The sequence below is a fragment of the Protopterus annectens genome, chromosome 10.part0 (genome assembly GCF_019279795.1).
Source record: "Protopterus annectens isolate FY-2018-M chromosome 10.part0, PAN1.0, whole genome shotgun sequence".
NCBI classification, from domain to species: Eukaryota; Metazoa; Chordata; order Ceratodontiformes; family Protopteridae; genus Protopterus; species Protopterus annectens.
Window position 1 is genome coordinate 75,442,960 of NC_056744.1, and position 16,485 is coordinate 75,459,444.

Here is a 16,485-nt window from a genome sequence, read left to right on the forward strand (position 1 = left end):
TTCACAGAACTTTGCTTTCTGACTAACCTAGAACTTTGAAAATTTCAAAAAAACCTCACTGCTACAAAAACGGTGTAAGTGAAAAAATTTGCAGGTGGGGGCATCAGATCTGCTTACACAACAGCTCTGCCAGTTTGGTGAAAACCCTTTGCATGTGTATACTGCATTTATGGCTCTCCTGTTTGTTTTAACCTTCGGCTTGTAAAGATAATTTTTGACTTGTGTGCTTTTGTTTGTGCTATTTTAAGGTTTGTTTTAATGCTGCTTTGCAGAATTTAAGTTGCAGTTCTATAATTTTGCTGAAATGTGTCCATACATTTACTTTAATTTTTTCCTCCTACAGGAAGGTGTAAAGACAGAAAACAATGATCATATCAACCTGAAGGTGGCAGGTCAAGATGGATCTGTTGTCCAGTTTAAGATCAAGAGGCATACGCCACTCAGTAAGCTTATGAAAGCATACTGTGAACGACAGGTGAGAAATTTGTGTTAAGGAAGAAAAAAAATTGAAATAGTTTTATGCATCTGGGAAGCAGCTGTTTGAGAGAGAAGTCCCTTTTCTGCAAGGTGACTGCAAAAACTAGAAGAATGAGATATTTTCTGGAATGCTGAAGTTCTGCCTCCACAGAAATATCTTCCATTGTTCTAAGTATGGAAGCAGGTGATATGCATGGTAGTTTGGCTCATCAACAGTGGTAGCATATTTCAGTTTGAGGGAGTTCTTGATGTAGTTCTCCTGCTCAGGATGTATCCCCTTTATCATGATCTTGTTTGCTCATAAATGTCCCTTTGTCTCTTGGCTGCTAATATGAAAAACCCATATCTTGCTTGATGGCAGCCTGTGTAGTTCAGTATTAGGATTTGTCACAATCACTAGTCAGATGAGTCCCTTCAAGCTTTTATAGGCTCCAAGTCTTCTCCCATCATCCCTAATACTTTCTCCATCTCATTTGCTGCAAACAGTGGTTGGGCCCCACTATTGAGGTTGTTTTGGTTTCCCTTTGCTATGGAGTGATATCAGGGCAGAATGTTCAGGCTCTTTTTGAAATTGTGTGGGCTTAATACCTAGATGTTCCAGATCGGGTTGCCATTCAATTTAAATTTGTCAGTTTTCTAAGTTTGCCGGTTCCGCTCATTGTTTTATATTGGTGTAGTTTTCCTAGCTGTATAGTTTGTGTGACAGTGGAAAAACTGGGCAAACCAGTGTATTGTATTTGTGTAAGCTGTGCAATGAGAAACTTCCTTACAACAGTGGGTGTTGAAACGACTCCCAGTTGCAGTGCTCTACAGACTTGGTTAGTCAGGTCTTGCTTTGGGGTCTGGAGGCTTGAAAAGTAAGTTGCAACAAACTGTCCCATTATGGAGCTACGTTGGAATACCAGTTACATTTGTACTTTGTCATCTGCTACAAGCAGCATGTGGGTTACGTCAGCCAGTTTGCTGCCCATCTAACCACATTACAATTTATTTGTAGTTATGTTAAGCTTACTAACTGCTAGCATGGGTTATTGTCAAAGGATTTGGCAAGGTAAGATTCATTAGACAGGCCTTACCTTTTAGCAAAGCCAGTAGTAGGTTTAGCCTGAGATTTTTTCACTATCTGGACTTGCATGCACATATTTCACCAACTACCTTGAATATATTTTTGCCTGAACCCAAGTACCTGAAATTGAAAACACTATAGAAATGGTTTTGCGGGGGGGGGGGGGGGGCGCCCTGTATCTCATTCTAAAATTTCCTGTTGAGCAACTGAAAAATGGACAGCGTTTAACAGATGGAGGAAACACATACCATATTTAGTGTATAGAAGTGGTACATCTGTGCGCGCCCCTCTGTGTCTTGCAGCCTCTGTGTGCGCCTGTGTACGCGCGCGCCTCTGTGTGCGCACGTGCCCCTCTGTGTGCGCGCGCCCCTCTGTGTGCGCCTGTGCCCCTCTGTGTGTGTGCGCCTGTGTGTGCTGCCCCTGTGTGCGCTGCCCTGTGTGTGTGCCCCCCTCTGTGTGTAAAGCGCCCTGCGTGTGTGTGCGCGCGCCCTGCGTGTGTGTGCGCCCCTGTGTGTGCGCCCCTCTGTGTGTGTGCCCCTCTGTGTGTGTGCCCCTCTGTGTGTGTGCCCCTCTGTGTGTGTGCCCCTCTGTGTGTGTGTGCCCCTCTGTGTGTGTGTGCGTGCCCCTCTGTGTGTCCCTGTGTGTGCGTGCCCCTCTGTGTGCCCCTGTGTGTGCCCCCCTCTGTGTGTGTGTGGCTCTGTGTGCGCCTCTGTGTGTGGTGCCCTCTGTGTGTGTGCCACTGTGTGCGCAGCCTCTGTGTGTGTGCCCTCTGTGCGTGCCTCTGTCTTGGCGCCCTCTGTGCGTCGCCCTCTGTCTGTGCGCCTTCAGCCCTCTGTCAGCGCCTCTGTGTGCCCTCTGTGTGTGCTGTGTGCCCTGTGTGTGTGCCCCTGTGTGTGTACGCCCCTGTGTGCCCCTCTGTGTGTGCCCCTCTGTGTGTGCCCCTCTGTGTGTGCCCTCTGTCTTGTGTGCGTGCCCCTCTCTCTGTGTGTGCGTGCCCCTCTCTCTGTGTGTGCGTGCCCCTCTGTCTTGGCGTGTGCCCCTCTGTGTGCCTCTGTGTGCCCTCTGTGCTGGCGTGCCCTCTGTGCCTCTGTCTTGGCGTGCCCTCTGTGCTGGCGTGCCCTCTGTCTTGTGGCGTGCCCCTCTGTGCGCGCGCGTGCCCCTCTGTCGAGTACTTGGTCTAGTTAAGGATGAAATTGCAAACCCTGTGAAGTTTCCACACCATAGGTAATCAGTCGAAAGCCCTTGTTGATTTACATCATGAATTAGAGAGGGGATGTTTCCCATTAATTGGCTGCACAGTTATGTAACCTGAAAAATGAGCCTAAGTGCCTTTGCTAGGTAGATTGCTGGGCCTCGTTTTTATTTCAAAACTGGTATGTGCACATTCTGTATTTGTTGCCTTCTGACCATGAGTGAAGTCTTTAGTCAACATTCAGACTTTAACTCCTAATACAAAGGTGCTGTGATTTAATCTGTCAAGCTCCATTGCCAGTATCCATAATTTCCAGTGCTTCCTTGGCACTATAAGAATTGACCCTTCTTGTTGGGGATCAGATACCACCTTGTCCTCACAAATATGGCACCTTCTTGCACAGAACTGCTGCAGTGGTAGCATTGTCATCTCGCATAAAGAGGTTCGCTGCTGGAGTGCCTTTTGTGCGGAGTCTGCTTGTCCTCCCTGCGTTCGTGTGGGTTTTCTCTGGGTGATCTGGTTTCCTCCCACATTTCAAGGACATGCATCTGGAGTGTTTCTCCCCAGGCCTCTGCTGAAAATTGGCTTTGTTCCAAGTCAGACTTTTCCTGGTAAATGTTGCTAATCTGCATTCATTCTTTACTGGTGGGTGTCTGTTCCATCCTTGGAACCGAGTCAGCCGTTATAACAAGCTTGCGCTAGCCAAAATAAACACACTAGCTAAGTCTTGCCCATAGTGCACTTCTCTATCTCTTATCTCGTTTGCTGCATACGAATAAAGACATGTCAAGCCAGCTCTCCAAGTCCTGCTTTTTCAAAAATTGTCTAGTTATTTCATCGTATATTATTAGCTTGTTAGTCAACATATTTATGCTTATTGGTGTGTTTCTTTTTTTTTATCGCATTTGGTACTCTTTTTGTACTATTGCTGATACAAGCCCTTACTGTTGAAGTATTTCCTATTAGCATTGTTGGTCAATTTTTTTTTTGATACAGAAGACTCCTTTCTTCTATCTTGTGATGAGAGTTTCCTTTTTTAAGTTTGGTTTTGTGGTTGAATTGTATACCTTTTTGGTGCTAGTATGCGTGAGGAAAAAGGGTACAATTGGGTTTAATTGCTGTTGTCAGTGCGACCTGAAAGATGCCTTATGTGGACAGCCATACATCCTATGTGTACTGTTTGGGGGTGCTACACCTGTCTGTGAAACCCCCTTGTCAGATTTGTAAGGCTTTTAGTTCCCGCATATGGCGGAACATAAATCATGTTGAAAGGTGTCCTTCAGTCTCCTTTTGTGGAAGCTATCTCTGAGACTGGATGGTTCATCCCTTCCAAAGATAGGATAAAAAGTCCTTGCTCTCCTCTCGTCACACGACCGAATCTAAATAGAATCGAAGATTCCTAGATTGGCACAGACATCCTTGGCACTTTGGCCTCAAACTCTGCCCACAGTGCCATGTTTGCACTGTAGTTGGCTGCTGAGGTGCTGGAACCAAACAGCACCTACTCCTCAGATGCCCCCCCCCCCCCAAATCTGTACTTCATGCTGGTCCTTTGACCCCTGTGCTGAAAGGAGAATAATCCCTTGGACCTGATATTTCCCTTCAGTGGCTGTTGGTCAGCAATGTAGCCCTTCCTAGAGCGTTCTGACTCCCCGTCGGGGATATTCAGCTGTTCTTCCAGGAGCCTTTAGGAACTGGACGTAATGAAGCTTGTGGATCAGCTCTTGGCGGTCAGAGATTTTCCAACATCCTCCCTCCCAAAGCTTATGATTATTCTCCATGGATTCCCTACATTCTTCCTTTGACCTCCCTGGAGGTATCAGCCTTCAACACCGCCAGCTTCTTTAGCTCCATTGGTAGACCTTACCATGGCTCTGGAGCCTACTCTTTGGTCTTCGACTCGTTTGGAGCCGGACCACCCTCTGGTTTGACACTGGTCTGTCGGCACTGTGACCCCTAGTATATGGTACCTGTTTCCTTGGTGCAGTCTACTCTGGTTAGTTGCTTTGGTGGTACCTGGTTATCCCGTGGCTCCCTTCCCTGAGAGTCTGTGGTGACACTCTGGTACAGAGGTTCTCTCTGTTCTGGGCTCCCATCACTCTCTGGGTGAACCTGCTTTCCAGGTGTTGGAGAGGGTGCTTGCCTCGGTATGCTGTCAGCTAGTACCTTTGGCACTGGATACCCATTTCTTTATTTCCTCTGAGCTACAGTTGACACAGCCTACTACTTGAGGACACTAGGCATGGGAACAGCAAGACATCCTTCCACAAAGTACCAGCTCTGCGGAGTCCTTCTCAGATGCCTCTGCTGAGGAGGTGCCTCACAAGAGATCATGCAAGAGGAAGCATGTGGATTCCCCTGAGGAATCCCTCACCGAAGGTAGACTATGATGAAGGGGAAGAGTCACCCCCTTATGTCTCCTTTGGAGATGTACTGGAGATCCTCGAGCAGCAGGAGACTGTAAATCCACCACTCCTTCCTCCAGTGGAGTCTGCAGTCTTGCAGGCTTTTTGTGCCTGGCCCTCAACTTCCTGGGTGACTCCCGCCTGCAGATGACCTGGTACAGCTCATAGTGCAGCGAGCCTGGAAGAATCAGGATACCGTTGAACCTAACCCCCGGAGGACAAAATTCTTTCTCCACCAGAAGACAGCCCACACTGGTCTAAGGGCCTGCCAGTAGATGCTGTGGTTGTGGCGGTGGCTACCAAGAGCTAGCCAAGGAGAGTGCTCACCATCCCTGAAAAGGGAGTCTTGGGCGATGGACTTGGGAAGCAAGTGATCTGAAGTAGTTAACTTCATTTGTCCATCAACCTGTGGGTATCTGATCCATATCGCATCTGAGCCGGCAGCTTCAAACAATTAAGATCCAAGCTCCAAGCTCCTCCCCCTTGCCCATAATTCCCTGCTATCCCTTCCTGACCTCAGATCTCGTTTGCCTCTGTTCAGTCAGCAGCTCTGAACGAGTTCCAGGCATGGGCGTAGATTGTTTTTGTGAGAAAAATCCTTTTCTTTTCTATTATAGCAGTAAAAATTTGTGTGTTGCTCCTTAGTTTCCACTTAACTGTTTTTGTAGTTTTAGATAAATTACCTCCCCCCGTTTGTGTGAAGGCGTGTCTGTCTTTGGGCCTAGTGTAATTTTGTCCCTAGTCATGTCTGAGGCCCCTAAAGCCTTTTTTTCTAAAAGCTGTCCCCAGCGGATGGCCACACTCGGTGTGTTATCTGTCTTGGGGTTGACCACCTCTCCTCAGGCTGCACCATTTGTGCAGCCTTCAACCCCAGGGCTTTGAGGGACAGGAGGTAGAAGTTGATTCTGGCGGGACTGTTGTCCCCCAGACTCTACTTTCTTCTCTCCCTCCGTGGCACCTGCTGCGGCAGTACCACCTTCCATCCCTGCTCCCCTGGCCGGGACTCACCCTCCCACCTCAGGCCAGGAGGAGAGTGAAGCTAGGATGGAGACGAGAAAAGAGAAGCACCACAAGCGGCGGGCCGAGTCTTCCTCCTCGGCCCTGCCGGCCAAGCAAGCAGCTTCTCCCAGGGCCTCCAGGCTTTCTCCTCCCCGGCTCCATTCACCCCGTTTTTCCCCGGAGGAGGAGACCTGGCTGCCTTCGAGGTCATCGAGGTGGCACTCCCCGCCTCTGTGGCCTCCTCTAGGTCAACCCGAAGCTTGTCTGATGCAGACATGGACCGGATGATGCGTAGGTTCCTCCAGGCCCAGCTGCAGATGGGAGTGCTCCTGCCTCCCCCCCCCCCTCTGGGGGGGGGAGTTCGACCCCCTTTTTCTCCCCTATTGCTCCTTCTCCGACCCACTTCCGGGGTTCGGAGCCAGGTAGCATGGGAGCTGGGGGAGTGTCTGCGCCGATAGTACCTCATACTTTGGCACCGACAGCACCCTCTAGATGTCCTTCAAGGATGCATCTGCAGTCCTTACATATGGGTTGTCCTGCCTCAGGCAGCCCTTCGGTCGGCCGGATTCCAAAGTCTGGGTCGGGCGTCGGCTGATGTCGCCCTTTTCCTGACGTCAGAGCGCCTGGGGTATAAAAGCATCAGCCGACGCCATCTTCCTCAGTCTTTCTTGCCGCGCGGTGCCCGAAGCAGAAGCAGTTCGCAAGTGCCGGTCGGCCAGCTCCTGTGATTTCAGCTACCGAAGTCTTCAAAAAAGCTAAGTACCCCGTTGGGGACTCTTTCTTGCCTCAGCCGATGTCAGATCAAATGGTTAAAGTTAATAATTGTTTAACTTGTGGGAAACAAATACCTCATAAGGATTTCCACTCTTACTGCTTACCCTGCCTAGGCCCAGACCACGACGTCTCGGCCTGTTCAGCCTGTGCTTCCTTCAATAAACGCACTCTTAGGTGTCAGGCAGAGTTTGCAGAGGAATTTTTTGGGGAAAATTTGTTATGTCATGCCATTGGAGCTTCCGTCAGCTCATTTACCCCAAAAAACGGAAGGATAAGGACCGACATACGTGGTCCGCGGTTTCGGCAGACTCCACTCCTAGGCCTACCGTGAGTGTCTGTCTCTACTGAAGCCGAATCTCTACTGCTTCCGACCAACGACACCGCACAGCCGGTAACTTCGGTACCGGAGGCCACCACTGGGTCGGTCATAGAATTTCCGTCTGAAACCGGTGCTCAGGAAATATCCAACACCATTTCTGTTGATAAAACTACTCCAGCACGTGGGGCAGCCAGGCCTCCTGTATCCATGTCCATTAAGGCCTTTACACGGGCTAAAGCTGCTAAACAGCCAAAATCTCTCCCTCCCAAGGCTATTCATCAGGGATCCACTACCGGTTCACAAATTTTAAGTTTGGCTGAAGACCTTATTTCCTTAATCAGGGGCTCTCGGCCACATCCAGATAGGGGCTCTCAACCACCTCCAGGCAAAAGGCCCAGGGTTGAGCAGACAGATCCCCAGTCTTCTGATGAGGCCTCGGATGACTCTGCCCTTTCAGACTACCAGGAGGAGGCCCTTCCGGCCTACGAGGATTCTGATGCAGAGGAATCTATTCCCTCGCCCCCCCCCCCCCTGAAGAATTTTCCTTTGGGGAGACCCTTCACTCCATGAGAGAGCATTTCAAATGGCAAGGCCAGGAATTCTCTGATTCCAGGAAGAGGTTAAGGACTTTTTTGCATTTACCTCAGCATAGACCTTTGGCTATTCCTCCTGTTTTAAATGTTATAGAAGATGTGTATGAGTCTGGTATTTCCCCTGACTCCCTTCCTCCGGCTCCTGTCAAACCCGACAGGTACTACAGGGTCCCGGACTCACATCTATACCTTTACAAGGGCCACTCTGCTGACCCAGAAACTATTCCCCAGGGCCCTAAAGGGGTTACAACCACCACTACTAAGAATCCACTTCCTTCTGAAAGGGAATCCAGGGCTTTAGAGAGATGGGGTAAAAAAGTGTGTACTACTTCCACACTTTCTATGAGACCATTAAATTGTCAATTCCATATGATACAGTATCAAGAGTATCTGTTAGATGAATTGCATTAAAAACTAACCTCGCCTGAACCCCTAGACCGCAAGGCGCTTCAGGATCTGGTGCATAACTCTCAGCAGGTTAGCAACCATTTCTTAGTGTGGTTATGATGCATTGGAAGCTTCATGTAGGTCAGCAATGACAGGTGCAGTCATACGTAGACATGCTTGGCTGAAGGAACAAACACTGCCAGATCATGTTAAAGCAAAGCTTCTGGATGCACCACTGGAAAAACAAAAGTTATTTGGTTCCACGGCTCAAGAGGTGTTAAAGAAATTTGAGGAAAAGGCTAAATCAGTACAAACAGTCAAAGATTTTCTCCAGGTCCAACCACCAAGGTTCAGCAGAAATTGGCCTAAGAATCTGTCCTTTCCAGACAGACAGATTTCAGAGGCAAAACCCGGCGTGCCAGAGGTAGAGGGCAAATTCGGGGCTCCTACAGAGGACGTCAATGGCAGCCTCCTAACCAGAGAGGTAGTGCCGGACCTACAACTACTGCGCAAGGACAATCTCAATGACTTGACTTTGACTCCGCCAGCCAGGGCTCAATTGGAAGCACCTTTGGGCGGAAAGCTATCTTTATTCTCAGAAAATTGGCACAGTATTACAAAGGACAAATGGATATTGCAAATAATAGACAAAGGATACAGATTCCATTTTCATACATTACCAAAAAGACAAGGCATGCCAAACCTGCCACCAAATCAAAGGGCAGAGGCTTTCAAGCAAATTTCCAAACTACTACAAATGAAGGCAATAGAAAAGGTTCCTTACACAGAACAAGGCCAAGGATTTTATTCCAGACTATTCCTTGTTCCAAGAAAAGAAAAGCAATGGAGGCCTATTCTGGACTTGTCCGCACTGAATACTTATCTCATCGTGCCAAAATTCAAAATGCTGACCTTACAGCAACTCCTTCCCATGCTGGGCAAGGGGTCCTGGCTGTTAACTATAGACCTCAAGGAGGCATACCTGCATGTCCCTATCGGACAAAGTTGCAGAAGACACCTCAGATTTCTTGCAGGTTCAGAGCATTATCAATTCTCAGCATTGCCCTTTGGCTTATCTACTGCGCCCAGAGTATTCACGAAATGCCTGGCATCAGTAATTGCACATTGCAGACTTCAGGGGATTCAAATATACCCATACTTGGACGACTGCCTTATACAAGCGGACAGCCAACAAACATTGATAAAACACTTGAACTATGCCATCTGCCTACTACAGGCCTTGGGATACACAGTCAACATTCAGAAATCAAGACTTGTTCCATCCCAACGAATAATTTTTCTGGGTGCAAAGCTGGATACAAACACCCAAATGGCTTCTCACAGAAGAAAAACAAGAACAATTACCGGATTATTTCAGAAATCTGACAACACAAACCCAGCTGACTGCAAGGAAAATCCTGCAGGCTCTGGGTTTCATGGCATCTTGCATTCTTCTGATTCCACAAGCAAGGCTGCATATGAGGAAACTACAATGGTACCCAAGGAGTCTATGGTCTCAACACAGTCGCAGCCTAGAAGCTATGATCCCCCTCATTCCATGCCTTCAAAAGGAATTTCTGTGGTGGGCATAAGCAAGCCAGTCAAACATGGGTCTGCCTTTCAGCAAGCCACATATCAGCCAAACTATTACAACGGACGCCTCAGACTATGGATGGGGAGCGCACATGGAGGGCAGATGTATTCAAGGGCAATGGACACAAAAGGAATTGCGCCTGCACATCAACCAAAAGGAAATGCTGGCAGTGATGCGTTCAATCGAGGCCTTCGAACATTTCCTGCATCAAGGTCACCTGCTAATAGACAGACAATACCACAGTTATGTGGTACATAAACAAGCAAGGAGGTACCCACTCCTACCCTCTTTGCAGGCTGGCAATGAATCTTTGGGAACTTTCCCTAAAACTCAATATAGAGCTGCATTCCCAGTTCGTACCAGGAAAGGACAATGTACTGGCGGACAGCCTAAGCAGAAACATCATGGATCCACACAAATGGATGTTGCATCCAGACATTTTTCTTCAGATAGTACAATCATGGGGAAGGCCGGACATAGATCTTTTTGCCTCCCCCCACAACCATAAACTGAAGAAATTCTGCACAAGGACATACCATCCACAAGCATGGAAAGTGGACGCCCTCTCCTTCAGCTGGAATGCTCTAACAGTATATGCATTCCCACCTCTACTGTTAATGACCAAGTTCTTACTGAAGATCAGGACAGAGCAACCAAAAGTGATTCTGATAGCTCCGGACTGGCCAAGACTACACTGGTACCCACTGTTAAAGAGCATGTCACGCACAAAACCGTGGCCTCTACCACAATGGCCACTTCTTCTGACACAGCACAATTACAAAACTCTGCACTCCAGCCTAAAAACCTTGCAGCTGACTGCCTGGAAAATACCTGGACTCCTCGCCAGGATAAACTATCCAAGAGGGTAAAGGATATCATCATGGAAGCTCGGCGGCCTTCCACAAGAAAGGCATATTCAGCAAAATGGAAAAGATTTCTTACCTGGAGCACCGCAAAGGGTCAGGATCCGACATTGATGAGCATTCCGCATATCCTTGAATACTTGGCTGAAATGCTCCATAATGGCCTTTCTTATTCTTCCATAAAAATGAATGCTTCAGCTATTTCAGCAGAGTACAACACTGATCCACCTGTATTTTCTCATCCTCTGCTAAGGCAGTTTCTAAGAGGGATAAACATCAACCCTCCAAGGAAACCACCAGTGCCTACATGGGACCTTAACTTCATGTTGGAAAAATTAACTCTACCTCCCTTTGAACCAGCAGCATCTTCAGATCTACAATTCCTGTCTTGGAAGACTGCCTTCCTTCTGGCCATAATCTCAGCAAGAAGAGTATCTGAGTTACAGGCCCTCATGGCAGTACAGCCATTTCTCATTTTCCATCAGGACAGAGTCTCTTTGAGAACCAATCCTTCATGCCAAAGGTGGTATCCAGGGTCTCACTGAACCAAGCTATCCACCTGCCTACTTTCTTTCCAAATCCACAAAATAAAGGAGAGAAACTTCTGCATCCCCTGGACATTCACAGACAGCTGCGCTACTACTTGGACAGATATAAGACTTACAGAAAAACTGACCAACTGTTTGTAGCATATGCTGCTGGTGTACAAGGAAAAGCAATTTCCAAACAGACAATTTCAAAATGGATAGGTAATTGCATTCGATTCTGTCACTCTTTTCATGGAAAAGCTGTGCCAGCTAACATCAGGCCTCATTCCACCAGAGCAACAGCCACCTCCACAGCCTTCTTAAGAGGGGTGGCTACAAAGGACATTTTAGAAGCTGCTACATGGGAGCTCTGTGCATACATTTTCCAAGCATTACAACTTGCCTTTATATTCCAGATCCAGAGCAGGCTTTGCTACTGCAGTCCTGCAGGGCATGTTAGCTACACCATCCTTTTAGGTCCTACCTCCCCCAGCTTGGCTATGGTCTTCTACCCATATGTGAGGACTGCAGATGCATCCTTGAAGGACATAGTACAGTTTTGTACCTACCATAAATGTAGATGTCCGATAGGTATGCATCTGCAGTCAGGTTTTCCCTCCCTCCTATCCCTCTGTGGTATTCTTTGGGTACCTATCCCACATTTTAGCAAGCTGGGGTTATCTTTTATGGTGTATTTGTTTTTTATTGCTGTGCATGTTTGGAATTTATTCATTTCTCCAAAATTTAGCCGCCTTTAGAGGGCACCTGGCATCTGGAGCAAGAAAAACTGAGGAAGATGGCATCGGCTGACGCTTTTATACCCCAGGCGCTCTGACGTCGGGGGAAAAGGGCGACCTCAGCCGATGCCGGACCCAGACTTTGGAATCCGGCCGACCGAAGGGCTGCCTGAGGCAGGACAACCCATATGTAAGGACTGCAGATGCATACCTATCGGACATCTACATTTATGGTGGGTACAAAACTGTACTTTTGTCAGGTCCGTTTTCGGATCCGAGCTCTCTGAGCAGAGAGCCGAGCTTCGGATCTGGAGGTGTCAGTGTGTCCGTCTCGGTCTGAGCATACTGGCCCTTCGGATCCGATTGCTTCAGTGCCGGCTCCGATCCACACCGGATCCGAGGGGATTGCTCTCTGATCCCAGAGAGAGCAGTTCTCCAGCGTTTGATGTCGTGGAGAGGGTATTGTCGAGGGATTCGAGGCTCCTGCGGCTATGTCCCAGATAGTTCCCTTGGAGGAACAGGATGTGGTTGGTGAGACCTTTTTGGACAGCCCCCCCCCCCCGAGGAGGTTCCTCACAAACGTAAGTGCAAGAGGAGGCACTTGGACTCACCTGAGTCCTTGACAGAAGACACAGACTTTGAGGAAGGGGAAGGTTTCCGAAGGTCACCTCCCTAAGACGTCTCTTTCGGAGACATCATGGAAATGCTTCGAATTAGAGGTGGGTGGTCGGCCCAAAAACCTTTATCTGAGTCTGTGTTCTTGAGTCTGTTTCTGGAGGCGTTTGACGCAGGCCTATCTACCTCTTGGGTGTCCCCTCCCGCCGATCCCCTGGTAGACCTGATTACTACCAGGGTATGGAAGGAGCCGGACACTGGAGCCCATTCCAGAGAGACCAGATAAAATTCTCAGCCCCCCTTCTGATAGGACGTGTTGGAGCAAGGGTGCTCCTGTAGATGCCATGTTGGTGGCGGCCGCCACCAGAAAGGAACTAGCCCAGGAGAGTTCCTCGATCCATTCTCCAGACAAGGTGTCTCGGATGATGGACCACCTGGGGAAGTGGATGTTCGCTTCAGCCACCTTCTCTGTAAGGTCGCTGAATTACATGGCACACGTGATACGACTCCAGCGGGATCTCATCAAAGATTATGCTGGGTTGCCCCCAGAGTCCATGTCTGCCGAGGATAAGAAAGTATTCTCAACCTGGATGGCCACTCTCAAATCCATTGCGAACACCTCTATGCAGCTCTCCCATGCTACGGAAGGAGCCGCTAGAGCTAGCGGAGCTGGCATTGTCTTAAGACTGCATGCTTGGCTCCGCCATTGCAATATTCGGAACCCTTCAAGGCGTCCTTCGCTAATGCCCCGTTTGACTGTTCTTCGCTATTTGGCAAGACCGTACACGACACGCTGGTCCAGAGCGAGAAAGATGGGAAGACGTCTGCTGTCTGAGTCCGCTTCTCTGCTCCCCAGAGGTCCTTCTCTAGTAACCCAAAGGGACAGAAGATGAGTCTCCGGTTGTCTCGACAGTCCAGATGTTCATTGTTACCCTGCTGCAGTCTTCACACTTGGGTTATCCTGCCGTCAGGCGGTCCAGCAGTCGGCCCGAATTCCTAAGTCTTGGTCCTGCGTCAGTTGCTGTCGCTTCCTCCTTGAAGTCAGTGTGCCGGGGGTATATGAGGCATCAGACGCCATTTTCTTCAGTCTTTCTTGCTGCGCGGTGCCCGAAGCAGAAGCAGTTTGCAAAGTGCCGGTCGGCCGACACCTGAGACTTTCGATTTGAATTTCAGTCCGAAGTCTTCAATAAAGCTAAGTACCCCGTTGGGGAAAATTTTCTTGCCTCAATTCGATGTCAATGTAACAATTGCATTTCTTGTTGGAAGCAAATATCTCATAAGGACTTCCATTCCTATTGTATTCCTTGCCTAGGCCCAGACCACAACGTCACAGGTCTGTTTTGCGCTAGGTTTAGTAAACTATCAAATGCCATTTTGACTTTGCACAGCATTACTTTGGTAGGAAATTTAATTATATCATGCCATCGGAGCAGCTGACTACCGCCACTCATAAAAAACGCAAGGATAAGGACAGGCAGCCTAGGAATAAGCCAGTCACCGAGGCCTCAGCTGGGCCTGTCGCCGGTTCTCCAGTTTTCAGTGAGGCGCCTACGCAGCCCCTGACTACCGCAGAGCTGGAACCCCAGACAGCTGCGGATTCCCATGCAGAGTCTACTAGGCCGACGCAGCCTTCTACCGACACCAGAGCAGAACGAGACACTGGTGCAACGGGAAACGCCTTCGGTTTCTGAAGGTGTCTTCAGACCGACTACACTCGCCATTAAATCCTATGCTAAATTTAAAAACTCCTTTAAAACCAGAGAACTACATCAGTCTACAGTTCAAGGCCCCATGCCTAAGAAACAGATGCTTAAGATGACTGAAGATTTGATTACCCTTATCAGGGGTTCCCATCCCCCTCCTGATAAAAGACCAAGACAAGAGGAGGATTATGCATCCTCTGACCAGGTTTCTCTCTCCTCAGATTTTTCTGAGGAACAGGATTACACTTCCCACCTTATGAAGATTCTGATGCTGAAGAGACTCTATTCCCTCAGCATCTCCCCCTGAAGACTACTCCTTTGGGGAAACTTTACATACCAGGAAGGGAACATTTCCACTGGGAAGGCCAGGATTACTCAGATTCTAAGAAAAGGCTCAGAGAGTTCCTTTTACTACCTCAGCACAGACCTCTTGCTATCCCTCCTGTTCTGGATATTGTGGATGTTTACTTGGAGTCTAGTTTAAATCCAGACTCTCTTCCTCCTGCTCCAACCAAACCAGACAGATACTACAGAGTACCTGACTCACACAAATTCCTGTATAAAAGCCATGTAGCTGACCCAGAAACTATTTACCAGGGTCCTAAGGGAGCTAAAGCTTATATGGCTAAAAATCCTGTGCCCTCTGAGAGGGATTCCAGAGCCCTAGATAGATGGGGCAAGAAAATATACACCTCGGCTACTCTGGCTATGAGAGCATTAAATTGCCAGTTTCACATGTTGAAATATCAACAATTTCTAATGTCTCAGTTTAAAACAAAAAATGAGCACACGTTCAGAACTGTCTGAATTTAAAGAAGTGCTGGGTCTATTGCATGCAGCTTAACAGGTGGGCAGACATAGTTTACAATGCAGATTTGACTCATTGGAAGCTTCTTGTAGAGCAGCTGTTTCTGTCATACGTAGGCATGCTTGGTTAAAAGAACAAACCCTCCCTGACCATGTTAAAGCAAAGTTATTGGATGCACCTTTACAACAAGATGTATTTGGTGTCAAAGCAGAAGAGGTTTTAAAGAAAATGGAGGACAAGGCCAAGTCTATGCAAACAGTCAAAGATTTTTTGCAGGTACAACCCCCTCGATTCAGCAGAAATTGGTCAACAAAAAACTGGTCCTTTCCAGCTTCAGACAGATCAGAGAGGGGTTAAATACCGATGCCCAGGGGGCAGAGGTCAGTGGGCCTTTACAAACCTCGCCAATGGGGTTCTGCTACCCAGAAAGGAGAAGACATGCCCCAAGCTAGCAGAAGACGAACACAATGACTCTATCCTCAAACTACCAAGCAAATGTCTCCTGGCAACTCCCTTGGGAGGAAAACTGGCATTTTTTGCAAACAACTGACACATCATCACAAAAGACAAGTTCTAAACATTGTGTCTCAAGGATACAGATTCCACTTTCCTACCTTACCAAGGAACAAAGGAATGCCAAACCTGCCACCAAATTAATGGGCAGAGGCACAAAAACAAATTACAGCTCTCATGAACATGAGAGCCATTCAACAGGTACCTACAGGGGAGCAAGGACAAAGATTTTACTCAAGACTCTTCCTAGTCCCAAGAAAGGACAAAGCATGGAGACCCGATGTCCTTCAAGGATGCATCTGCAGTCATCACATATGGGTTGTCCTGCCTCAGGCAGCCCTTCGGTCGGCCGGATTCCAAAGTCTGGGTCTGGCCTCGGCTGATGTCGCACTTTCCCCGACGTCAGAGCGTCTGGGGTATAAAAGCATCAGCCGACGCCATTTTCCTCCGTCTTTCTTGCCGCGTAATGCCTGAAGCAGAAGCAGTTCGCAAGTGCCGGTCGGCCAGCTCCTGTGATTCAGCTACCGAAGACTTCGAAAAAGCTAAGTACCCCGTTGGGGACTCTTTCTTGCCTCAGCCGATGTCAGATAAAGTTAATAATTGTTTAACTTGTGGGAAACAAATACCTCATAAGGATTTCCACTCTTACTGCCTCCCCTGCCTAGGCCCAGACCACGACGTCTCGGCCTGTTCAGCCTGTGCTTCCTTCAACCGACGAACTCTTAGACGTCGGTCGGAGTTTGCAGAGGAATTCTTTGGGGCTAGTTTTGCTTACAAGATGCTGTCGGAGACTCCGACTTCACATTTAGTTAAGAAACTGAAGGACAAGGACCGACACACTCGGGCCTTGGTTTCGTCTGAAACCACGGTCAGGCCTACCGCGAGTGTCTCTGTCTCGGCTGAAACCAGAGTC

At 48.4% G+C, this 16,485-nt stretch overlaps 1 protein-coding gene across 1 annotated transcript in view; it reads left to right on the top strand.

The window, feature by feature from the left end:
* LOC122814096 (small ubiquitin-related modifier 2-like) overlaps nucleotides 1-16,485 on the top strand; it is a 139,890-nt gene that overhangs the window by 103,876 nt on the left and 19,529 nt on the right. The window contains exon 2 of the mRNA XM_044086714.1: nucleotides 344-475. Within this exon, the coding sequence (XP_043942649.1) occupies nucleotides 344-475 (132 nt within the window). The remainder of the gene's footprint in view (nucleotides 1-343; nucleotides 476-16,485) is intronic.